The 26,433-nt window shown below is 35.1% G+C and overlaps 1 protein-coding gene, 1 non-coding gene and 1 pseudogene across 2 annotated transcripts; 1 reads left to right on the top strand and 2 right to left on the bottom strand.

The window, feature by feature from the left end:
• Positions 1-128: 128 nt before the first annotated feature.
• LOC127858440 (uncharacterized) lies at positions 129-18,022 on the top strand. Its single transcript, XM_052395614.1, has 6 exons — positions 129-258; positions 5,085-5,237; positions 6,662-6,688; positions 8,727-8,921; positions 10,045-10,197; positions 17,910-18,022. Exons 2-6 carry the CDS (start codon positions 5,089-5,091, stop codon positions 17,992-17,994), a joined length of 609 nt encoding a protein of 202 aa, XP_052251574.1. The 5' UTR covers positions 129-258; positions 5,085-5,088; the 3' UTR covers positions 17,995-18,022.
• Positions 18,023-22,055: 4,033 nt separating this feature from the next.
• Positions 22,056-24,073, bottom strand: LOC127858209 (isopenicillin N synthase-like; annotated as a pseudogene).
• Positions 24,074-25,448: 1,375 nt separating this feature from the next.
• On the bottom strand, positions 25,449-25,534 carry Trnak-uuu (transfer RNA lysine (anticodon UUU)). Its single transcript is given in 2 exon segments — positions 25,449-25,484; positions 25,498-25,534. It is a non-coding gene; the product is annotated as a tRNA-Lys (tRNA).
• Between the last annotated feature and the right edge of the window lie 899 nt (positions 25,535-26,433).

Here is a 26,433-nt window from a genome sequence, read left to right as displayed (position 1 = left end):
AAGATTGCGAATTCTATATATAACAAAGAAGGAAATTAATTGGGCATGTGTAACCTCTGGATCAGCAGACGATTTATTTCATAGCCTATCTTACGGAGGAATCCGAGATAGCCGATGTATCACGATTGATATGACAGATCCCGATAGCATCCGACTCCTCATTCCGCATTGTTCGTGTAATTCCGTAATTGGATGCTGAGACTGAATCGTTAAAAGTTTTAAGGAAGTTTTTGTGCTATCGCTTAACAGGTCACTTAAGTAAGTTTTGTCATTGCCACAAGGCTATATTGACTACAATTCCTAAAGTTTTAAAGTTCTGGTAGGCCCAGGCGGAAAGGGCTCCGACTGGATCAAAATGTTCTGTAGCCAAATTTACAATTTATTTATTATTATTTTGGATGGGTGAAGAAAAAACTTGTAGCCAAATGGAAATGTATCATTTGTAGCCATTTGCTAATTTGTAAGTCCTGAATAAATTGGTAATGTAACGACTCACCCCCTTAACGACTCGCCCCATAACAACTCGCCCCATGTTTTATAACGACTCGCCCCACCTATATAACGACTCGCCCCACATACATAACGACTCGCCCTTTTAAAATTAAATGTTATTTTATATGGTTATGTAAATGAAATCAATTCAGAAGATGAATTTACGGTTCGGCATAGTTTGATAACCATCAGGATTCGGTTTAACACCATAAAAATTAAAATATGGCTCAGGGCTGTACGCAGGATTTTTTGACTGGAGGGCCCAACCTGCGAGAATTTGGGAGGGCCGGGTCCCCCCTCACTATATATATATATATATATATATATATATTGATTTTTTTAATTTGGCACTTTGCAAGGTAATTTTAATGCTTATACAAACCTTATTTTGTGATATTAATTTATGGAATATAACAAGTAAATCAGCCCATTTCGGAAGTCTTAAGCTTTAAACATTGGTGTGAATATGAAACATACATGTTTAAACTAATGACGATTATCCATATCACCTCTCTATTTGGGGGGGGGGGGGGGGGGAATTACGCCTTACTTTGGGGGGAAATAATGAAAGTCTTAAATAATCAATTTAAAATATTTTACTGTTTTCAAAAAAAATCAAGGAAACAGATAAATTAATAATACAATATTTTTCTACACTGGATCAGGTTAACTTATATAATGAGATCGATTTGTTGTTTCAATTTTACTTATTTTTTTACCAATGAACCATTAATAATTTGACATTATACTCTGTTCTCGGTACTCAATTATTTTAAATACTGAATTCTGCCAAATGCTTATCTGTTGCTGGACAAATTTATGAATCTGTTTTTCTTTTTAACAAACATGTTAAAGTGATATTAGGGTCAAAAGAGTTATTTAAAATGTGGTTACTGTCCAATTATCTGCAACTCATCTTGCTACCAGTTGTTTATAAAAATATATTTTATATTCGCTATTTTACGTGACTGGTGAGTCCTGTAAGCCGAAATGATCCGTAAAACAAAATGGTGTCCTATGAACGAATCTGCACTAAAACTAAATTTAGTATCACATCGTACATGCATGATCAGTTGTCAAACGAAAGTACGGTTGATATTCAAATGCATTATTTTTCTCTTTCCGGGATATTGTTTTAGTATGTTGATGCTGCATTAACAAATATAAGTGTATATGAAGTGAAAACACCAAAAATAAACAACGGTTGCGATAGACACATATAAACTGTTAGATGCCCATAATATCACTTCAACTATCTATCCGTAGTCTTTTTTAGTGATTTACTTTTAAAAATGATAAATACTCAGTTTTAAAGGGATCTTTTCACGCTTTGGTAAATTGACAAAATTGAAAAAAGTTGATTCAGATTCGTAAGTTTTCGTTTTAGTTATGATATTTGTGAGGAAACAGTAATACTGAACATTAACCATGCTCTAATATAGCCATTATTTGCATCTTTTGACGATTTTAAAACCTAAAAATTATAAAGCGTTGCAACGCGAAACGATTGAATAATTTGGAGAGTTCTGTTTTTGTCGTTAAATTTTGTGAAACTACGAAGATTGCTTATATAAGGTATAAAATACGTCACGAATGTGTACTCGGCGGAATAGCTCAGTAGGCTAAAGCGTTTTTACTTCAGGACTCTGGCAGGACTCCAGGGGTCACTGGTTCGAAACCTGCTCCGGGCAATGTTCTTTTCCTTTTTTTTAATTTTTTTCTTGATTTTTTACTGGAGCTTTTACGATCCAATGTTTACATTTATCAATATAAAGCATTTAATGAATAAGTTAAAAAAATGCCAAAATCTGTGAAAAGGCCCCTTTAATACCTTTGTCAGTGTTTCTGTTCCCGTTCAAATTCAGGGCCCCATTCACAATGTAAAAAAAGTATATATTATTCCCAATTGGGACCTAACAATTTTCCAATTAAAGGTTTAAAAAAAAAAAAAATTCAAACTTTTAGAGGGGAAATATACGTCTAGGGGATATGGCCTTCTCAAAGAAGGAAAAAAAAACCTGCGTCAGCAATTATCAGACCATAGTCTACGACCTCCTGTAGCAGTTGCTTCCATTTGCTGCTATTCTTTCCTTGACTAATCAAATTACATGTTACATCAGCCATTGATAGATGAAGCATTCAGAATCACAATGGGGGACTGATCGCAGATGTGTGTACAAGGCGATAAAAAAACATTGCCTAGGGGCTTATCTCCATTGGCGAGCACTAATCCCCTTGTTTATCAGGGATAATAAAACATAGCTGCTGTTTTGTATGGAGGGAAAGTGTACTGTGGGCCCTTTCACGAGAGAAAATTTTGCAGTGGGCCCATTATTTAAAAAATTATAATTCAACATCCAGCTGGGGTGGGGGGCCCGGGCCAATGGCCTGGGTACGGGCCTGTGGCTTTGTGCATAACTTACAAAAATGAATATCTTATTGCATACTATAAATATGCATATAAAAAAACTTAATTTTTAATAAAAGTTACTATGTTTTTGATTGCAAAACTAACAAAAAATGAATATGAACTTCTATACACGCATGTCTAGAGAATTAATATCTACTATTAATTTATAATTGGTGCGATGCTTCTATGAAAATGAAAAATCTTATTGCAAATTATAAATTTGTGTATCCAAATAATCTTAAATATTTAATAAAAGTTACTATATATTTGTGTCCCGTTTCGAATCTATTTTAAAACCCTTAAATGAAGGGCATTTTAATTAGTCTTTTTGTGTTTTTCACACAAACTTTACTTTAAAATGCTAATTGATTGGCGGTTCTTTTAATGTGTATGTGTGAACAATTAGCGCGGATACTAGGCTATAAACAAATTGCAAGAAAATGATACCATGTACGCTATGATGGGGCGAGTCGTTATGTATGTGGGGCGAGTCGCTATAAAGGTGGGGCAAGTCCTTATAAAACATGGGGCGAGTCGTTATGGGGCGAGTCATTAGTAATTCAATAAATTTGATGGATCCAATGGCATCCAATTAATCTTGCAGGAAAATAGGTTTAATCACAGGTACTTCAACTAGTTGCACTAATACAACTCCCAGCTATATTAATCCTCCGGGTCTGAGCTGTACATATGTACTCATAAAAGCTAAGAGCATTCAAGAAGAACTAGTAATTCAACAACAATTTTGGTCATTATATATTTTTCACACGTTACTAGTGTGGGTTAAATAGCGCTCAATTGGTCATTGTCAGCTCTGGTACTTTTTCTATGTACCCCGGGTACTCTTAAGTAAAGTTAAATGTACTGAATATTTACTGAAACGTATCTGGGAATTCTAACGCTTATTTGGTCTTAGTTGGCTATGTTTTTTAAATTACTTATCTTTATATTTATGTCAATATTCTGTAAAATGTGCTCTTTATTATCTAAACTTCTTCTCAAAAAGCATGTTGAGGCAGGTTTTGCGCATAGAAACTGTTGTTGCATATGCAAAAGCATGTGTAACAAAATTTGATTTTGTGCGGGAATGAAACTCGGTTACACAGTCTAAATTGGCGGGGTACATGTTAGTATATTTTTCGTAAGCAGCTACATTTAACTATACTTTAAGAGTACCTTGGGTACATTTAAGTAGTACCCACGCAGACAATGACCAATCGAGCTTAATACTAAGTCCCGGATGGGCCGCACACTTTTCACCACCCGGCAACAATGGCGCCCAACGTGGGGCTGTGACGCTTGCAGTTCTCCATAGAACCTGCCCATGGGTTTGTCGGGACCAGTATTTCACTGTTCCCTGTGATTCGAGGACGAATTCCAACTTGGCAGGGGAGAATGTCACGATGCGAAACTAAAGCGGGATTGGTGTAAAAATGTGTGGCGGCCCGGTTAGCTCAGTCGGGAGAGCACTCGCCCTTTAAGTGAGGTGTCCCGGGTTCGAGTCCCGGACTGTCCGCACACTTTTCACCACCTGGCGACAGAATTAAAACTAAAAGTCACTGGTGCACCATTTGGAAAATAACATATTTTTGTGGAAAAACGCATTCCACTGTTAAATACAAGAAAAAGATCTCCAGCATTATTATCATTATGTATTTGTTATAAATAAAATACAATTATTTCATATTATTTTTAAATTTGTTCCAACAGAAACAACATAAAACATGTCCTATTAAACAAAATGAAGATAGAACAACTTAATTTTACCCGATGATCTTGTTTCTGGTTACACATGATCTAGATTCAAATGCAGCGTAGATATTGTCAAGATAAACATTCTGACAAAAGTTCATAAAGATTGGTTGGTAATTGATAAATTATGGCCCCTTGAATGGTAACAAGGCTTTTCTAAGATTTGATCTTGTGACCTAGTTTTTGGACACACATGACCCAGATTGAAGGCTTTGTCACGAGAAATATTGTGACCATGTTTTATCAAGAAAAAATCTTGAAATCATGAAAATATTGTATTTTCTCATTTGACTGAGAAAACTGTTCCATGATATAGCAACAATAGCAAATTTTAAGTTATGTATGGAATTTATTGACCCAATTGACAAATTTAAGTACACTATTTTCCCTTTTATATATTAATGTAGCTACTTATTCCTGAATTTTTCAGAAAAATGGAGATTGGATCTGAGATGGAATGTGGAGATGGGCGATGTCGGGATATGTTCCTCGAATTCCTCTACATTGTTGTCCTTCCTGGCATCATCATGTTCACAATTGTCTTCTTCACCAGTATCCTTATGTGCCGTCATTCATGTAAAAGGTAAAATGTGAAAGGATTTGAATTTATTATTCAATAGTTGAAATAATTAAAAAAAAATGTTTTTCCCCTCAAATGGCCAAATTTTCTCCAAAATGTAACATTTCAAAGACATAACTTTAATGAATTTCTTATCTGTAAAGTTATTTACTTACACTGTAAAGTGCCTTTTTGCCCCTTAAAATGTTATATTTTTTTACCAGAAAGGTAACTTTTTAAACTATTACAAAAATCAAGCATTCTGTAATGAGTGTAATCAGTCCGTTATCTGTATACCATACTTTAAATTTCATTGGTAGCAAAACAATCATTTCATAGCAACTTATACATCTATAATAGTTTATTTAAATTTAATGAAACAGACTAAATATTATTAAGGAGCCTGGTAATTGACAATAACACAACAGATCACCATTCACCATTCCCAGTATTAAAGCATTTGAAATAATGTTTTATTCTAATTACTATCATGCTGGTTTGAAGCACTAGTTATCAGTCAGTCAACTAGAAAACTATATGAGTCGTGTTCTGAGAAAACCGGGCATAATGCATGTGCGTAAAGTGTTGTCCCAGATTAGCCTGCGCAGTCCGCACAGGCTAATCAGGGACAACACTTTCCGCTTTAATAGTATTTTTCGTTTAAAGGATTACTAACCACAAATGACCATAATGATGAGATGGTATGTGGCATATAACACATGCCTCTCTACCTCCAATGTCAAGTTCATACTCAGAGGTCAAAAGTAAAATTTGGGCCTACAACATCTTGTCCTGTCTGTAACTTTTTAAATTACTTACCATAAATGACCTCCATGAGGAGTCGGTGTGTCAAGTTTTATTCCCGTCCCCCTACCTTGAAGATAAAGGTCAAATGTAAAATATTTTGCTCTAAAACAATTTATGAGGACGTTTACTGTGTCATTCATCATGCAATTAAAATAACTTACCACAAATATCAGCCATGACAAGATGTTGTGTCACATATGTCCCCTTACATTATCTCCTTACATCAAAGGTCAAAGTTAAAGATCAAAGGTTACATTTGGCCAAAGCACAACTTGTACGGACTTGTAACTTCATCATTCTTTATGCAGTTTTAAATAATTTACCACAACACACAATGTTGAAAAGTAGTGTGACCTCTTGGGGAAAGACGAAGGTCACTCTAAAGGTCAAAGGTCAAACATGTGCATGATGCAGCTTGTGATATAATTACAAGGGTTATTTACAAAAGGCTTGACCTATTGCTGACATAAATCTAGTTTATAATACTGTGTTTTAGAGTAATTACACAACATTTAACATGTCTTTCGAAGCAAAATTCCTTGTACATATGAAAATATGTTCTCCATCTAAATCACTGGTGAATTAAAATCAGTAATCTATCTTAACCAGTAAATAATTATGCTCTCCTTGTTTCTTTTCAGGAAAAAGAGTACCACATTTTCGGATGAGTAAGTTTTAGACACTGCAAGCTACATATTTATAAAAAAGCTAAACACTTGTGTTTGTCTATATAATTTTTTTATTTGTAGAAGCCTAAATAACATTTCACCAGGAATGGCAGTAAGGGCTTATATTTAGGGTGAATACTGAAGCATCTTTTTATGTGTCATCATGCATCTAGTCATGACTTCCCATATAATGATATTGTGTTGATTAGGTACAAGTAGTTGTTGGTTTAAAATGATGCCTGGCAAAAATTGCAGAGTAAATACAAAAATGTAGCGAACTCTTATCATTATTTGAATAAGCTAAATCAAGTTCTGCTTTCATTTTCTTTCATATAATATCAGGCTTTTTAGGCTAAAAGTTTGAAGCTGAACAGGATAGTAATTTTAAAATATGAATTTCAAAGACTGAGTAATAACAAGTAGGCAGTTGATGTCAAAGGAACCAGGTTAAAATCTTGATGGATGTGTTTTTTTCTTTCTATTATAATTGTTTGTTTCCATTCAAACAGTATATATTTGTTAGTAAATACATGTAATTAGATCATTTTAAAAGTTGAAAATCTGGAGAGAAAAAATGTCCCTTTAAATTATAGAAATACTTGAGCGAGACACTTATTTTATCTTGCTATGGATAATACATGTAAACAGTGTCCGATTAAGCTGTGGGAGGCCCATAGGATGTGAAACTATTGGGGCCCTAGCCCCAGGCCCCAGGCCCCTATTCGGCCCAGTGCCTACAAGAATGCCAGTGCCCAGTCAATTGCAATTTTTTTTAATTAGCCTACCATAGGTTTTGCAAATAAATCATCAAGTATTAAATCAGAATTTATCATTGATATAAAATAATTGGCTTTGTCAAGTCATAAGATAAGTTAGTAAAAAATAATTGTCGAGGTCTGGTGGGGCACCTTAAAGACGCGGGGCCCATAGACAGTTGCCAACTCTGCCTAATCGCTTATTCTAAACTGTATATAAATACAACAATCATTGTTATTTTAATACCCAGTTAAAAAAAATTAACACTCAAACCTGAGTGTCTAACTTTTGTATTACTAAAGAAATTATTCTTAACCAGTATCATTTTTATTGGTCAATAAATTGGGTTTTTAATGCACGTGCGCAAAGTGTCGTCCCAGATTACCCTGTGCAGACTGCATAGGTGACGACAATTTCCGCTTTTATGATATTTTTCGTTTATAGAAAGTCACTTTTTAGCAAAAGTCCAGTTTAGATGGAAAGTGAATTCCCTGATTAGCCTGTTTGGACTGCACAGGCTAATCTGGTATGACACTTTACACACATGCATTAAGAACCCTTTTCACAGAGCACGGTCCATATTTTTTTTGAACATTTTACATTCCTCAAAAACGATGTATGTTTTGTAAGTACCTCAAACGCAAGCTGTTATTGCATATGTTTATGTTGATAATGAGGAGCTGTAACTATATGTTTAAATCGAAATAAAATATTCTGTTCTTTTCTCATCTACTTGACAGAATTTTATAAACAACTACAAATGAATCATTGTTCAGTGAACCTTTTTCAAACTTGTTAAAACTCTAATATGTTTCGATGCAAATGTAGGCATTAAATCTAAAAATTTAATAAACGTATTTTTATGCATTTGTTGTCCCAAAAGAATAAAAATCTATTCTTCTGAAATTGCAATACATAGAGGAATTATTTGTTGGATTTTGTGGAATATCGATTTTAATTCACAAGTGATCGCAGAAACAAATATTTGCAAGAGTGGCGGAGCCACGATTGAAAATATATTTTTTCTATGATCAAGAGTGAAATAAAATTGATATTCCAACAAATCCATCAAATGATTATTTTTCTATTTATGCTGAAATTATGACGTGGTAACGTAATGAAAACAACATCATTATCAATAATTTTCACTGTTACTTGTCATTGATTGAAACAACAAATTGTTAGTTTTAATCACTAATATTTCTCTATAAACCATGGAAAGCAAAAAAAAAATATGTGCTGTAACAATTAACTACCTGAGGCTCACTGCCTTACCTTGCAGAACGCAACTCCTGCAGTACAACTCAATCCGTAGAGCCTCACTAAATCTACGCCACCTCTCTCGCAACCGGGACACGCCCCTGCTGTCCGGCCGAACTGAGCGTGACTACCGCACCGTATCGCTGAACCTGGACGGGGAGGAACGCTACCACCGGTCTATGCATGCCAGTGCTAGTGCTCCAGGCACACTGCAGAGGTATTCAGTGATGGAAATTAGCGCAACCCAGCAAACCCTTGCAGTGGTTTATCATTGATCAGGCTTGCAGTTTCAGTTTTATATTATATATGCGGGCTAGTTACATTTTTGTTTGTCTCAAGTAATTTGAGTTTTCTTGTTTGAACTTCTAATTTTGATATCTGTTATGGAACTTTGTCCTTGTTTCAACTTTGAACATCTAAATTGATTTCTGGTATGGAATTTTGTCCTTGTTTTAATGTCTAAATTTGATTTCTGGTATGGAACTTTGTCCTTGTTTTAATGTCTAAATTTGATTTCTGGTATGGAATATTGTTCATGCTGCTTATATTTATTAATACACTTCAGGGCGGAATTTTTATTAACCCTTGTTTTGTAAATAATTCTGGGCCAAGTGTGAATTTAAGTCTCGAGTGCGTTCTTAGGTGGTGACCCCAGTTTTATTTCAGGATTCACAGGGGTTTACACATGGGCTGGAAAGAATGTTAACACACCTTTAAGAACTTTATTTTGCAAATATAACAAGGTACATGTATTGAAATACATTTGCAGAGATTTTTAGTGCATAAAAGACAGTTTTTCTTGCCGTTTGTGCCGATATCTTAAGATTGAAGAATAAATCATTGAATACGTCTGAAATCGGTGCCAAAATTTCATGTTTTGTGCAGCATAACCGTGTACATGAATGTTTTACACATCCATATTTTGGCCAAGAATACAGGCATATTAAATAAACTCATCTGATGTATTTCACATTGCCATAAGCAGCATAAAAAAACTGTCTTTAATGCACTAGTTGAACTTCTTAATTTGAAGAAAAGGACCACATATCGGTGTGTTTACATCCATTAACGTTCAATTGTGTACCCCACAATATCACGTGATCCTGCACCCTGGATAGGACACAACACCATTCCTGACCAATAGCATAAATCTGGTCTCTTATTTGATATTTACAAGTTTAATGAGCAATTATGAGTGAATGTAGCCACAAAGATCGATTTAACAACCTGGAATACCAAAATAAGTTTGTATAGGCAACACAACAAATTTGGGTTGGTTCAGAAAGTGGTGGGAAAGTGGAAGCAAGTAATATAATTTAGGCCTTAAACACTCTTTTCAGAGATAATGAGCGTCGACGCCACCGCCACCAGCGCTACCACAGCTCTACTGCTGATGTAGACCCCCTGAGCTATGGTGATATGCCAGTCAACACGGCCACTGTGACCACCACAGCTGTTTCTTTGAACGGAGGAGAGTCATGTACACAGTCTGGGTAAAGGAGATTTGTTACACAGGGATTTCAATACTTTAGTGTAGCGATTTTAGCATCCGCCTAGAGACCCGGAGGTCACAAGTTTGATCCCATGTGTGGGAATTTTCTTTAGATCTCTCCAAAAGATACCAAGTACTGGTTCAACCAAGGAAAGGAACTTGATATCGCTGCAATAAGCCTTAGGCTTTGGCTGCAATTGAGGCTAAATAAATAGGCTTCACCTAATTTATTTTGAAACCCTGGCTTAAGTGACTTATTTAATTGATTCAAAGTACATTGTTATAATTGATGGTGTTGTACAAAAAAAAGAGTTGATGATGTTTGCTTTTCAGATAATTTTTAATTAATTCTGTAAATTCAGTAATTTTATAAAAGTTAAATAAATGTATTGCATCATGCAAAAAAAATGCCTGAATGACAAAATGTGTTGTTTAATCTGTAGATTATTATCAAATTATCTTTGCTTGATGAATCATGAAAATGTAATGCCGTTATCACATCTATTTGCTGAGATAATTGTGTTTGAAGAGAAACAAAGCCTTTATTTGCTAACATGACAGCATCGTTATCATTAGAAACATTTCAGACTATTAAATGATCTCCTTTATTTGTTTACATGATGGCATCATTATCGTTAAAAAACATTTCAGTCTATTAAATGATCTTTATTTAGGTATTTTTTTTACATTTCTAAATACAAAAAAAAAGTTTTCTTTTATGTATGCAATAAAAATGCATAAACATATCATTTGTGCTTATACAACTTTCAGCATGTTTACTGAAACCACTGTCTAAAGCTCATTAATGTACATGTGTAACTATTAGAATCGCACTAGCAACCATGGAATGCACAATATGAAATTGACTGTTAAGGGACCTTTTCAAGTTTTGATAAATTGACAAAATTATAAAAAAATTATTTCAGATTTGCACATTTTTGTTGTTATGATATTTGCGAGGAAACGATTATACTAAACATTTACCTTACCTACATTTACATGCTCTAAAATATCCATTATATTCACGGTTTGACAATATACAAACCTGAAGATTATAAAGCGTTACACAAGCGAAAGGATTGAATAATTTGGAGAGTTCTGTTGTTGTTGTTATATTTTGTTACCTTAGGAGGATTGCTTATATATTCAATATAAAATATGCCACTCTCCGTATGAGCATGAATGTCCGAGTGGTTTAAGTTTTTTACTTTTTTCCAAGGGTCAGTGGTTCAAGCCTTATTGAGGATTACTTTTTAGCTCACTTGAGCACAACGTGCTCATGGTGAACTTTTGGGATTGCCTTTTGTCCGTCGTGCGTCATCCGTTGTGCGTTGTGCAGCGTCAACATTTGCCTTGTTAACTCTCTAGAGGTCACATTTTTTTGTCCAATCTTCATGAAATCTGTTCAGAAAATGATATCTTGAATGAGTTTGAAAATGGTTACGTTTGCTTGAAAAACATGGCTGCCAAGGGGTGGGGCATTTTTCCTTATATGGCTATATATGGCTATTGTAAAATCTTGTTATACTCAAGAGGCCCCATTTATTGTCTGATCTTCATGAAACTTGGTCAGAAGATTCATCCCAATAACATCTTGGAGGAGTTCGAAAATGATGCCGGTTGGTTGAAAAACATGGCGGCCAGGGGGCGGGGCATTTTACCTTATTTGGCTTTAGTAAAACCTTGTTAACACTCTAGAGGCCTCATTTATTTTCCGATCTTCATGAAACTTAGTTAGAAGATTTGTCCCAATTATGTCTTGGGCGAGTTTGAAAATGGTTTTGGTTTCTTTAAAAACATGGCCATCAGGGGGCGGGGCATTTTTCCTTATATGGCAATATTATATGGCTTATGTAAAACCTTGTTAACACACTAGAGGCCACATTTATTGTCCAATCTTCATGAAATTTGGTCGGAAGATTTGTCTTATTGATATCTTGCATGAGTTAAAAAATGATTACATTTGCTTGAAAAACATGCCTGCCAAGGGGCGGGGCATTTTTCCTTATATGGCTTTATAGGCTATTGTAAAATCTTGTTAACACTCTAGAGGCCACATTTATAGTCCGATCTTCATGAAACTCAGTCAGTAGATTCATCTCAATAATATCTTGGACGAGTTAAAAAATGATACCGGTTGGTTGAAAAACATGGCCACCAGGGGGGCGGGGCATTTTTTCTAATATGGCTATAGTAAAACCTTGTTAACACTCTAGAGGTCACATTTATTTTCCGTTCATCATGAAACTTGGTCAGAAGATTTTTCCCAATGATATCTTGAATGGGTTCGAAAATGGTTTTGGTTTCTTTCAAAACATGGCCACCAGGGGCGGGGCATTTTTCCTTATATGGCTTTAGTAAAACCTTGTTGACACTCTCGAGGCCACATTCATTGTCCAATCTTCATGAAATTTGGTCGGAAGATAAGGATATCTTGGATGAGTTTGAAAATAATTATGTTTGCTTGAAAAACATGGCTTCCAAGGGGCGGGGTATTTTTCCTAATATGGCTATACAGTCCAACCTGCCAATAACGACCACTCGAGGGATTTGGTCGTTGTGGTCTTTGTTCACAGGTGGTCTTTATTCGCAGGGTCGATTGAAACTTTGCAAAATATGCTAGTAGGCTTTTAACAGGTACCGTATGATGTATGTGCTCTATTGTTTAAATGTGTGAATACTAAAGCATGTATAATGTAAAAAAGAATTTAGATCACAGTTGTGTTTTATATTTACATGTATTATTTCAATTTACAAACATAAACTAACTAACGAACTAACGCTTGGATGCCACAATGGTTAACTTTCACTGACAATTTACTTATCTATCATCTATGCGCGTCGTATCACGGAGAAATTTAAGAAAGGAATAAATTTAAATTGTATGTGTACAATTTGCATCGTAATTGTAAAGAAACCGTAAATTTCCTTTATAAGTTGATATAAGCCCCAAACGTTTGATATTTTCGGCAATTAGTATATGAATAATCGCGAGCCAATAAAATAAAAAAGGCAACTTCTTACACCTTCGTCAAACTGCCAAATGCATAAAAGAAGCAGGTGGCTACCAATTAGCAATGTGTGTTAAATAAACAAAAAAAACAGCTATCGAGTAAACTGTCACTTGCCAATATCTCCATAGCGACCGACCAGTGCACTGGTAACATGTTTATCACGTGACTATCACAGCATTATGGCGGTCATTGTTTTATTGACAGTTGTGAAATCGTTAATTGTTATGATTGAAGTGGTCACTGTAAGCCTCTTTCAAGGAATACAAGATTTTTTATTTTGCAAATCGATGACAACGTACAAAGTTTAATAGAAAATCCTTCAAAAAAAATATATTGTCATTGTATTAATAAGTTAGTGTATGCTGTTTTGTCAAATCTAAATTATTCATTATGAAACGTTATATTATGATAATTAAAACGATTTTGTTAGTCACTCGACTTTTGGGAATGTAAAATGGTGGTCGCTGGTCATTGACGTGGTCGTTGTTAGCTATCAAATTCGACTTTGGAAATGTAAAATTGCGGTCGCTGGTCGTTGTTGGCAGGTGGGCGTTATTCGCAGGTACAGAGTATAGTGAAATCGTTCCGGGGGAAATCAATGTGGTCGTTATTGACAACTGGTCGCTATTCACAGGCGGTCACTCGGGCAGGTTGGACTGTAGTAAAATCTTGTTAACACTCTAGAGGCCATATTTACTGTCCAATCTTCATGAAACTTGGTCAGAATATTCATCCCAATAATATCTTGGACGAGTTCAAAAAAGAGGCCGGTTGGTTGAAAAACATGGCTGCCAGGGAGCGGGGCATTTTTCCTTATATGGCTATAGTAAAACCTTGTTAACACTCTAGAGGCAACATTTATTTTCCGATCTTCATGAAACTTGGTCAGAAGATTTGTCCCAATAATATCTTGTTATCTCAGGTGTGCGACTTTGGGCCTTTCAGGCCCTCTTGTTTTCTTTCTTTACACTTATCAATTTAAAGCATTTAATGACAAACTTTAATAGATTCCAAAATATTTGTTAATAGGTCCCTTTAATATTGGGTTAGGCAGGTAACTTATGTCAGGAAACATTTAATATATTTTCACTGAATCTTTAAACTTTATCAGATTAGTAGCAGGACCTCATTTAAAAATAATAGTTAAGCCCAGTTTTAGAATAACTTGCAGAAGAGACTTATTTCATTGATTCATTTTATGTATTTAAAGTTGATTATGTTGTACAAAATAGTATTTGTACTGTAAAGATCTCATATAGTTTTCTATAACATCTTGTACTTTTTTAAAATGAAATTATTGCACACTTGCAAGCAAGAAAGTGGGCTTGAACCAATCCTATTAAAACAGGGCCAATATTCAACTCCAATTCAAGAACACCCGCTTTTGAAAATGCCGGGTACCAATGCTGCTTATATCATTTACAAGTAATGCTTTGTAAAGAAAGCTTTAAGTTGTGAATAAAGAATCTACCTAAGAACTTTCTTAGAAAAGAAAAGAATTAAGAATTTTCTTTTTTTCTTATTCGTAAAGAATTGTTGGTGAATATGGGTCCTTGCTTCATGCATTTTTAAGAAATTGGGGCCAGGAGTTAAATAACATGGTCCCTAAAATTTTCAGGGGTTTAATAAAATATCCAGTGGTCAAAATTAGTAATAACTTATTTTGTTTGAGCATATATGTTTTATGCTTTGCAAAGGGTTTTTTATATATAAATTTAAGTTGAATACTACTTAAAAATTATGCAAAGCAGATAATAAATATGTGAAAATGCTTACTTCACATAAGCTGGATTCTGCTTCAGTTTTAATCCCCACTTATTTATTCTTAATACCTTTATGCATACAAAACTAATGGCTTACCCTACATAATTATATAAATGTTATGTTTTGACACATTTTAATTGAAGCAATTTTCTTTGTGATGCAAGTAAATTGGATTGAAAAAAATTACTCTAGAAAATTACTTGCTCTTTGCCTCATTTTAATGCACTGGTTTGCCATGAATCTTTTTGCGAACGCACTTGCATGTAATATTTCTTCATAACTTGAAAACTGCATCATCAAACAGATGGCTTCCTATCGGTAACTTTAGCTTGCATTTTTTAATCCACCAAAGTCCAAGAAAAATCACACACAAAAAGTGTCCAACAAATAATATTGGTTTCCCAGTACATGTATGAACACTGCTTGCTAATAACTTATGTCATTGTTATTAACCCTTTCAGTACGGGAACCGAATTTTGAAGGCCTTTGCAAACAGTTTGGATCCAGATGAGACGCCACAGAACGTGGCGTCTCATCAGGATCCAAACTGTTTGCTATTCTGATAGTATTCTTTGAAAAAAATCGAAGAAAATGCTAATTTTAGAAATTCAGCAGACGACATTTTAGCAGAAGACAAATTTCCCAGCATTCAAAGGGTTACTGTATCCAATAGTTTCTTATAAATGGGTGATAATCTTTGGAACAAGGAAAATCCAGGATGATTATCAGGCATTTAAAATTCGGTTCCCGCACTGAAAGGGTTACCATTCATCTTTTCTTGAAGACAAGTGATGACTTGCATGTGTGATACCCAACAGTTCATACAACACACATCTTAACATAAAATGATTTAAATGGAGTCACTACATTTTAGCAATGGATAAAGAATTGAGATTTTAACAATAGCCAAACATAAAAATATAAAAAACAAAGTCATAATTAGGATACTAAGTCTTTATGAGCTGATACATTTACTTAGTTCTTATAGGTTGCTTATATCTCTTAATTATCAAGTTCCATTTGAGTAAATATTTCATACTTAATAATATTTCATACTTACTGTAATAGAATGGCCCACTTGTGATCACAATGATACATATGAAATATTAACAAGTAAATAGAGTTTATGTTCCTATTAGAATATACCGGTAATTGCATGTACATTACAAAATGATGGGCTGTCTTTTGTTTATTTTTCTGAAAATTTACAATGAAGAGCTTCTTTTGGATTAATGAGTGATCAATAAGATAAAAAAGCATATTTAAATGGAGTCGCTGTGAAGGTAGAGCAGTATTAATTTAGTGAGACATATTTGTTGAGCGAACATTTCCACACTTCTCGTGTGATTTAATTGAAATTCAAATATGTCATCACTATGAAGTGTTCATTTGTAAGACACTTTTCATGTCCAAAAATCCATGTACATCTTTTCCTGAGTTATTTGCCCTTTAACCCTTTGCATGCTGGGATATTTGTTGTCTGCTAAATTGGTGTCTGCTGAATTTCTAAAAGCATCATTTGCTTTACTTTTTTAGCTCACCTGAGCACAACGTGCTCATGGTGAGCTATTGTGATTGCCTTTTGTCCGTTGTGCGTAGTGAGTCGTGCGTCGTCAACATTTACCTTGTTAACACTCTAGAGGCCACATTAATTGTCCAATCTTCATGAAACTTACTCAGAACATGTGTCCCAATAATATCTTGGACGAGTTCGAAAATGGTTCCGGTTGATTGAAAAACATGGCCGCCAGGGGGCGTGGCAGTTTTATATATAGCAAACCTTGTTAACACTCTAGAAGTCACATTTATTGTCCGATGTTCATGAAACTTTGTCAGAACATGTGTCCCAATAATATCTTGGACTAGTTCGAAAATGGTTCCGGTTGGTTGAAAAACATGGCCGCCAGGGGGCGTGGCAGTTTTCCTTATATGGCTATAGTAAAACCTTGTTAACACTCTAGAAGTCACATTTTTAGTCCAATCTTTATGAAACTTGGTCAAAACATGTGTCCCAATAATATCTTGGACGAGTTCAAAAATGGTTCCAGTTGAATGAAAAACATGGCCCCCATGGGGCGGGGCAGTTTTCCTTATATGGCTTTACTGTATGGTAAAACCTTGTTAACACTCTAGAAGTCACATTTGTGGTCCAATGCTCATGAAACTTGGTCAGAATATTTGAACTAATAATATCTGGGCTAAGTTCAAAAATGGTTGAGATCAGTAAATAAAACATGGTCGCAAGGGGGCGTGGCATTTTTCCTTAAATGGCTATTTACTACAAAACCTTGTTAACACTCTAGAAGTCACATTTATTATCCAATCTTTATGAAACTTGATCTGAACATTTGTTCTAACAATAGCTTGAGTGAGTTTGAAAATGGTTATGGTTTGTTGAAAAACATGGCCGCCAGGGGGGGGGGGGGGGCAGTTGTCCTTATATGGCTTTAGTGAAAACTTGTTGACACTATATTAGTCACATTTATTGGCCAATCTTCATGAAACTTGGTCAGAACATTTGTCCCAATGAAATTTTGCCAGAGATTGAAGCTGGGTCATATGAGCTCAAAAACTAGGTCACAAGGTCAAATGTAAAAAAACATGTTAAAAGTCACTTTTTTGGTCCAAAATAATCTTCATAATCTTCATGAATCAGCTTGCATTTTTTTTCAGAATAGTCTAGTTCCTTTGGCTTTCAGGTGAGCGCCTTAGGGCCTGATGGCCCTCTTGTTTCAAAGACCGCTATCAGAATAGCAAACAGTTTGGATCCTGATCAGACACCACGCTTTGTGGCGCTGATCAGGATCCAAACTGTTTGCAATGGCCTTTAAAATTCGGTTCCAGCGCTGAAAGGGTTAACATTACTGAAAAATTGGTGCTGGGGTAATAAAGATGTTTGTGGCAAATTCGAAGTTTTTCTTTTTGTCTATTTCAGGGTGGAATATGCAGAGATCAACCATGAAGCCCTGGCGTCTGGAAGTGTCCCAGAATATGTACAAAATGAGCAGCTGGTCATTTAAAATAAGGTCCATAAATATGTTAAAACAATGGATCTTTTCAAAAATAGTTTATATTGAATATCTTACCAATCAATTGGACAGCAAAATATGCATTGAAATCAATAAGATAATGCTGTTTGGTAGCTTTGATTCAATAGTTTCTGTACTGGTAGCTGTGATTCAATAGTTTATGTACTGGTAGCTTTGATTCAATTGTTTCTGTACTGGTAGCTGTGATTCAATAAGTTGTGTACTGGTAGCTTTGATTCAATAGTTTATGTACTAGTAGCTTTGATTCAATAGTTTCTGTACTGGTAGCTTTGATTCAATAGTTTCTGTACTGGTAGCTGTGATTCAATAGTTTGTGTACTGGTAGCTTTGATTCAATAGTTTCTGCACTGGTAGCTTTGATTCAATATTTTGTGTACTGGTAGCTTTGATTCAATATTTTGTGTACTGGTAGCTTTGATTCAATATTTTGTGTACTGGTAGCTTTATTTCAATAGTTTCTATACTGGTAGCTTTGATTTAATAGTTTGCGTACTGGTAGCTTTGATTCAATAGTTTCTATACTGGTAGCTTTGATTTAATAGTTTGCGTACTGCTGGCTTTGATGCAATAGTTATACCCCCATTACCAATGGTAATGCAAAATAAGTCAAGTTTGATGATGAGCAAAATCACATAATTAATGCCATAATTATTGCCCTTAGATTGTCCAAATTTTCATTTTATTATACAAAATCCTTGTAAGCAAAGTTTGATGTTTGGTAAGGGGGGTCAACTCAAAATATAGGTCACCATTTCAAATCTTACAAAAACAAAAACACTCCCTACGCCAGACTTTTGGTTCAATAATGATGAAACTTGACCAGGTTGTTTGTCTGGTCAATATCTAGGTAAAGTTTGACATTTGGTAAAGATTGAATGAACCGACTCCTCTCAGGTGAGCGAACTAGGGCCATCTTGGCCCTCTTGTTATTGTAGGTATGATATTTGTGAGGAAACAGTTATATTGAACTTTTACTATGCTAGAACATATCAATTATATGCGTCTTTTGACGAATTACTAGTCTGAAAATTATAAAGCGTTACAAATGCGAAACAATTGAATAATTTTGCGAGTTCTGTTGGTATCTTTATATTTTGTAACATTACACTCATAGCTTATAAATATAAAGTATAAAATACAACATTAACTGCTACTTTTATTCCAAGGGTCAGAGGTACGAGCCCAGATGAGAAATACTTCTTTTCTTTCTGTTATTCTATTCTTGTTTTTAACTAGGGCTTTTTAGTTTCCAGTCTTTACATTTATCAAATTATAGCATTTAATGACAGATTTCAATATATGCCAAATGTTTCAAGGTTCATTTAAGTTAAATCGACTTGTAGGAAAATGATAATGTGTATTCCTTTTGCACTGAATACATCGTTTATTAACATATAAAAAGTAATCTCTTAGAAACTTCACAACCATCTTTTAAACTTATGCCAGTTAAAAAGCTTTGATTTGTATTCACTATTTTATAGTTTGAGTGCAATTCTTGGATTACTATTTTATATTGTTTTATTGTGCTATAAAAACGTTGATTTTTGAAGATACATTTATTGCTTTTATTTTAGTCGCTGCAATTTTGTCAGTCACAGTCCTGGTTTTTTGTCCTTCGTCCAGATTTTGCCTCACTTCTCTGAAACCGTTGGTGGGTTTTAACATGTAACCAAACTTTAAAGAAATGTTCTTCTGATGGTCCTATGTAAATTTACTTAAATTTAAAGATATATATTGATCCTGTCACATGCCTTTAAATCAGCCCGATAACCAGGTAACCTAATATCCCAAAAGATATTAGGCTAGATGACCACGTGACCTCGAATATCCGTCAGTTACTCTCCGCGCATGCACACGCCTGTACTATTTTCTAAAATATACTTGTATTCAATTAAAAAAACATCAAAATACATGTAAAGCACTGTTTGTTTAAGCATTATTATTTTAACAGCATAATTTCGTCTTTGTGTATTGAATTAATAACGATTGACTCGATTTCTGTGTTGTTTAACAAGATGGAAGCTAGCCTAAGCGTTTTGCATGACGTGACGTAACAATGTTTTTGTTCGCGCGTGTTTTTTCCCATATTAAATATTTAAACACAAAATACTCGAAAACTAGATATTTTAGAAACATTTCAACGAATGTTGTAAATGTGACAGGATAAATAGAATAATAGGTTGGTGACGTGGATGGAGAATGGTTATCTGGCTCGTCGTCGGATCTTATCGGGTTCGCCTTCGGCTCACCTAACTTCCTCCGACTTGCCAGATAATCATTCTCCATCCACGTCACCAACCTATTATTCTCTATTTAATTGCTAAGTTGCCATGGAAAGCTACAGCTTGCAAAAGAAGCAAACGGGGAGAATCTTCTTGTCATAACCAATATAGCTCGATTTCAGAAAAAAAGTTTTCACATCAATTATCTTTTTTTGAATACCTCAAAACAATATGGCAAAAATTTGCCGCCAGGGTAAGTAATGCTCGATTGGTCTTTGTCGGCTCGGGTACTTCTTAAATGTACCCCGGGTACGAAAAATATACTAAAACGTACCCGGTCAATTTAGACAGTTCCCGAGTTTTATTACCGCCCAAAATTCGATGCCGTAAAACGCGCTAAGGAATACGAAAACAAATCTCTTCGAACAAAACCTGCCAATCCATAAAATGCTTTTTGGGGTATGAGTTTCGAAAGAGTGGAGGCCATTTGACAAAATATTGTCATACATATGAACATAGTTAATTCGAAAAAAAAGCCAAACAACGACCAATTTAGGCTCGATTGGTCATTGGCGATTCAGGTACTACTTTAATGTACTTGTGCAAACTTAAATGTACCCCGGGTACGGGAAATATACTGTCAATCACACGAATAATTTAGAATGTACCCGAGGTTTATTCCCGTTCAAAATCCGATGTCGTAAAACGCGCTACGGTAAACGAAACAAAATTCTCTTTGAACAAAAGCTGCCGCAACAGGCTTTTTGAGTAGGGTTTCTATAATATAGAGTTCATTTTACAAAATATTGCCATAAATATGAACATAATTAATTCGAAATAATTAGCCGACAACCACCATTTTAGCGTAGAATTCCCGGGTACGTTTTAGTGTTTGTTCCCTACCCGGTGTACATTTAAGTATACGAGTATATTTAAGTAGTACCCGAGCCGACAATGACCAAGCGAGCCCAATTTAGCGTTAGAAAAGCCGGGTGCGTTTTAGTATATTTTCTGTTCCCGGAGTACATTTAAGTATACTTAAGAGTACACAGGGTAGTACCCGATTCGACAATGACCAATCGATCGAAGTTTCTGATTTCCTGATGATGTTCTGTCCGAAAATGAGACCGTAAAATGGCTTTGTTGCCATGGTCATACAATTTGTTGGGGTATTTCTATTTCTTTAGAGTATTTTTCTGCAGCAGCTAACGACTGTAATTGAAATTTCACGCGGCACTCGATAAAATCTGTATATGCGATATCCTGCAATATGTATATAGTCTGTTTCCAGGTCTACAACTTACAATAAGATGCTATAACAGAGGGTGTGATCGCCACTAGCTGTTAGCTTTATTTGACGTTTTCACACACATATGACCAACAATGTATTTGTACTACTTGTAGTGACTTATTTTGTTCCCTACCTCGAACCCGAATCTTGTACTTGTTCCCGTGCATTAAGTAACTAAAACAAGTGGTATCTAGTTAACATCGCTACAAATTAACCATTTGCAGAAGAGTCACGTGATGATTGGGAACTCTGCTGCAAATAATACACATAAATATGGGGACCTTGGTCGACAGGGTGCTGCTGATAGTGATTATTGTTGATGTGATGATGTGAACCCTTTGCATGCTGGGAAATTTGTCGTCTGCTAAAATGCCGTCTGCTCAATTTCTAAAAATAGCATTTTCTTCAATTTTTTTCAAAGAATACTATCAGAATAGCAAACAGTTTGGATCCAGATGAGACGCCACGTTCTGTGGCGTCTCATCTGGATCCAAACTGTTTGCAAAGGCCTTCAAAATTCGGTTCCCGCACTGAAAGGGAACTGGGGAGGGCTAATCTCTTATCTGATACCATACTGTGTCTGCCACAATCAACTTAAGATATACCCGCTAATGAGACATATGTGAACACCCATATATCCATAACCTATGTATGTAGCGGGAACACAATCAGCAGTATACTAGTATCTTTACGTAAGGAACATTCGGTAGTGTACGCGGTGATTAAGAGTTATCTCCTGTAAGTGAATCTGCAAATGCATAAACTAAGATGCATACATTATCATGAATTGCAAATACTAAAGGATCATAATGACATAATCCTGGTAGAGAAACACGAAACATAGAGAATATTTGATAGGTGTTTGCGAGTCTTGAATTTACCAAACGAGTCAAAGGAAAGATTAAATGATGAGGCTTATAGATTCACATGCATGTCATCTGTCCATATTTATTACCTGATCAGATTAAATAAGATTACATACGAGTAATAAAGATTAAATAAGCTTCAATCAGATTAAATCAGATAAAATCGGATTAAATAATATTCAATCACATTAAATAAAATTAAATCAGATTGAATAAGATTACAAGTCCTCGATCTCAGGCAGAACTTTATACTCAAAGTATTTCTTCTTGTGCTTCATCGTGTACAGAACCCAGGGTCCATATTTTTCGGGCACGTGAGCATCCTCTTCTTGTGTATATTGCCACAGGAAATTTAATCCGATGTCGTTGTGGTAGTTGGGACTAAGGAAGAACGGAACAGAATATCTGTCCTCTCCGATATCCAGGACTCGATGACGAGTCGCTTTGAAACGTCCCCAAAGCATTCGCGAGAAGGTGTCGCCAATGTTCATAATCAAACTTCCGGGTCTAGTCTTCACTTCGATCCACGTTCCATTGGCTTGCATGACCTCAAGACCACCAAAGTAAAACGGCGTCAGAAGAGTCATGAAGTCGGAGTCCGTGTGTTCCGGTGTTGTGACCACCTACATCTTCGAGCCGGGCAATGGCCGGTGGCTCCCCTACCCACGGTGGGTAGTGCTGTATCCTAAAGGTTGAGCAAGGGTTTGGGCTGAAAAGGTCCGCTAACGATTCATCGGGAATGCCAAGTCCGATTGCGCACAGTCGAAGCAATTCCATACAGGCTTCGTGCATGAATTCGTACTGTCCCTGAAGGAATTCCTTGAATGGTAAAGTTCCGTCTTCTTCCGGCCAAGTGGATTCTCATAAAACCAGTTCGATTTCGAAACAGTCGGATCATCTTCTTTAACGTCTCGAGCAAACTAAAAACCCTTTTTTCTACTATGTTCTCCGGGAACCACCGAAAAGTATCCTCGGTAAATATTGGAGTTTTCCGGATTGAACGGATTTTGCATTATTTTTCTCTTGAAATCAGTGGATTTTGCGAAGAACCATTTGCAGCAATCCCATAAACCCTTGAAATATATGCCTTGTAGGTTATCGATAAATGCAAATACAACGCTTTCTAAGACGTCAACTGTTTTTTTGGCCTGCTCCTCTCTGTCAGTCTTGGCCTTTGCAAAGTCGATGATTGGTAGATCAATGAGTGCACCGGACGCCATTCCGAATGATCGGCCCTTAACGAACAAAAACATAATTCGCGTTGTAGTAAAAATATACTTATAAATATTGTTGAAATGGTATATGTTATACATTGAATTTGATTATTTTGCATCTTCCTATTTTTAACAATATGATCATTTTTGTCTTTGAGGTGGAAAACTTATTTGGTTAGGTAGTAGAAATTGGAAGATGTAAAATATTTTTGTTGTTTTCTGTTTTCTTGTTTTATGAAAAACATCGTTAGTATTTTAATGTTTTGCATCGTTTGTACAGATACTACTTGGATATCATTTGGTATCAGTACATAAAAACCAAACAATCTTAATAGACAGGATATTACATATTAAGCCTATTTTACCTTGCTGAATAAATCTCACAAACAGCAAACACCAAAACCAAAATCAAACAAAAACAGGCAATCAATAGTGATATCTACTTTACCTATATACCACATTTTATCGGTTGTTATCTAATACATGTATGTTGAATGAACTCTGACATTGAACTTGTATATTGACGTTCAAATTTAACATACCTGACGATATAATTTTTGAACTTTCAACTGCTTAGAACTTTTGATCTATTTTGAGATAAAGTCCTATTCTACGTATATTGTGTAAAGGTAACTGGACTATTGGTCTAGAGACAAAACTGGGCGCTCCATTTCAGAATACTAGAAAAAAACATTTACAAAACCTTTAGTAAGGTTTGCATATGCATGCATTTGTATTAAAATAAGAACAAGGCAAGTGATAAAACCGATCATGGCATTAAAGGGGCCTTTTCACAGATTTTGGCATGTATTAAAGTTTGTCATTATATGCTTTATATTGATAGATGTAAACATGGGCTCTAAAACGCTCCAGCAAAAAATCAAGAATACAATTTCAAAAAAAGAAAAAGTAACCATCAACAGGGCTCGAACCACTGACCCCTTGAGTCCTGGAGTAAAAGTCTTTCCATAAAACCACTCGACCATCCATGCTCATACTATGATCGATGTATTTTGTTACTTTATATAAGCAATCCTCGTATTTTCACAAAATATAACGACAGCAACAGACCCCTCCAAATTATTCAATCGTTTCGCGTTGCAACGTTTATCATGCTCTAATATAGCCAATATATGCATTTTTTGACGATTTAAAAACCTGAAAATTATAAAGCGTTGCAACGCCAAACGATTGAATAATTTTGAGAATTCTGTTGTTGTCGCTATATTTTGTGAAACTACGATGATTACTTATATATAGTATAAAATACACCTGACATTTTGTGCGGAAGAATGATCGAGGGGTTTAAGTCGGAGACTTTTTACGCCAGGACTCCAGGGGTCAGTGGTTCGAGCCCTGTTGAGGGTTACTTTTTTCTTTTTTTAATTGTATTCTTGATTTTTTGCTGGAGCTTTTTATAGCAAATGTTAACATTTATCAATAGAAAGCATTTAATGACCAACTTCAAAACATGCCAAAATCCGTGAAAAGGTCTCTTTAATGTAAAAAGTCACGTTAATGTGCTTGCTAAATTTCTGTAGCGACTAGTTCACTACGCATATAAAACTACAACTACAATTCCATTCGACAATATAAGTTAACTATAAAGAATTTTAAAGACCTTTCCAACACTGTTCGACTATTTTTGCTTTCCATCAATATCGCTCTTTGGCATATTGTAAAACTCTATTAAAGTTTAACAAAAAGTATTCTTTAAATGTTTACACGTTTGTGTTTAAACTCAATATGGGCCGTGCTCTGTGAAAAGGGGGTTTAATGCATAATTATTCGTAAAGTGTCGTCCCATGTTAGCATGTGCAGTCAAAAAGTGCGCCCAACGGGGGACTCGAACCCCCGACCCTCAGATGTCTAAGTTGCCTTAAAAGTCTGATGCTCTACCGACTGAGCTAGCCGGGCTTATACACGAAATATCGTATTTGGTTTACGACAGGACGGACTAACATGGTAGTAATAAACACCTTTAAAAGTTTTATTTACATTCGATAAAGGATCAATTTTATCATGCGTACGAATGTAAGATTATTACAAGTGACAAACACACACAATATTTAAATTATATTGTGTGTGTTTGTGGCGTGGAAATAAGTATGAAAGCCGGTTAAAATGAATTGATATGAAAGTATGATACAGTCAATGAAGGATTAACTTTTATATGCGATTGTAATTGTTTATACAATATATTTATACAATATAATAATTAAACAATTGAAATTGCAAACACAGTATCAGTCAGATTTTGTAAATCATGATCTATCATTCAACAACCAACAATATGAGAAGTGTGGCTACCCAAAATTTAGTCAGTGTTGTAGTAAACTGTTTAAGAAAAAAAGTTGAAACCAGTTAAAATAAGTTTATAGTTATACAGAGCAGACTTTGGAGAAGGTTTAAATTTGATATTCACACACTTCAGTTTGCGGGGATTTTACTCGCTTCATGAAAAATAAATAAAATTTGTCCATTTATTGTAATGATAGTGTTCACACACAATCTTATTTGTGAAAACTATCTTAAAGGGATCTTTTCGCGGTTTGGTAAATTGACAAAATTGAAAAAAGTTGTTTCAGATTCGCAAATTTTCGTTTTAGTATGATATTTGTGAGGAAACAGTATTACTGAACATTTACCATAGTCCAATATAGCCATTATATTATCTTTTGACGATTTGAAAACCTAAAAAATATAAAGCGTTGCAACGCGAAACGATTGAATAATTTGGAGAGTTCTGTTGTTGTCGTTTAAATTTACGAAACTACGAAGATTGCTTATATAAGGTATAAAATACTTAATGTAAT

The sequence above is a fragment of the Dreissena polymorpha genome, chromosome 14 (genome assembly GCF_020536995.1).
Source record: "Dreissena polymorpha isolate Duluth1 chromosome 14, UMN_Dpol_1.0, whole genome shotgun sequence".
Taxonomy (NCBI): domain Eukaryota; kingdom Metazoa; phylum Mollusca; class Bivalvia; order Myida; family Dreissenidae; genus Dreissena; species Dreissena polymorpha.
The sequence above is the reverse complement of the archived record's forward strand: the minus strand, read 5'-3'. Positions and strand labels throughout refer to the sequence as shown.

Excerpts from the sequence above, each read along its gene's own strand:
- LOC127858440 (XM_052395614.1), top strand. The coding sequence starts at position 5,089 with ATGGAGATTGGATCTGAGATGGAATGTGGAGATGGGCGATGTCGGGAT. Across the intron at positions 5,238-6,661 it reads TGCCGTCATTCATGTAAAAG|GAAAAAGAGTACCACATTTT; the intron begins GTAAAATGTGAA and ends GTTTCTTTTCAG. Across the intron at positions 10,198-17,909 it reads GAGTCATGTACACAGTCTGG|GGTGGAATATGCAGAGATCA; the intron begins GTAAAGGAGATT and ends TGTCTATTTCAG.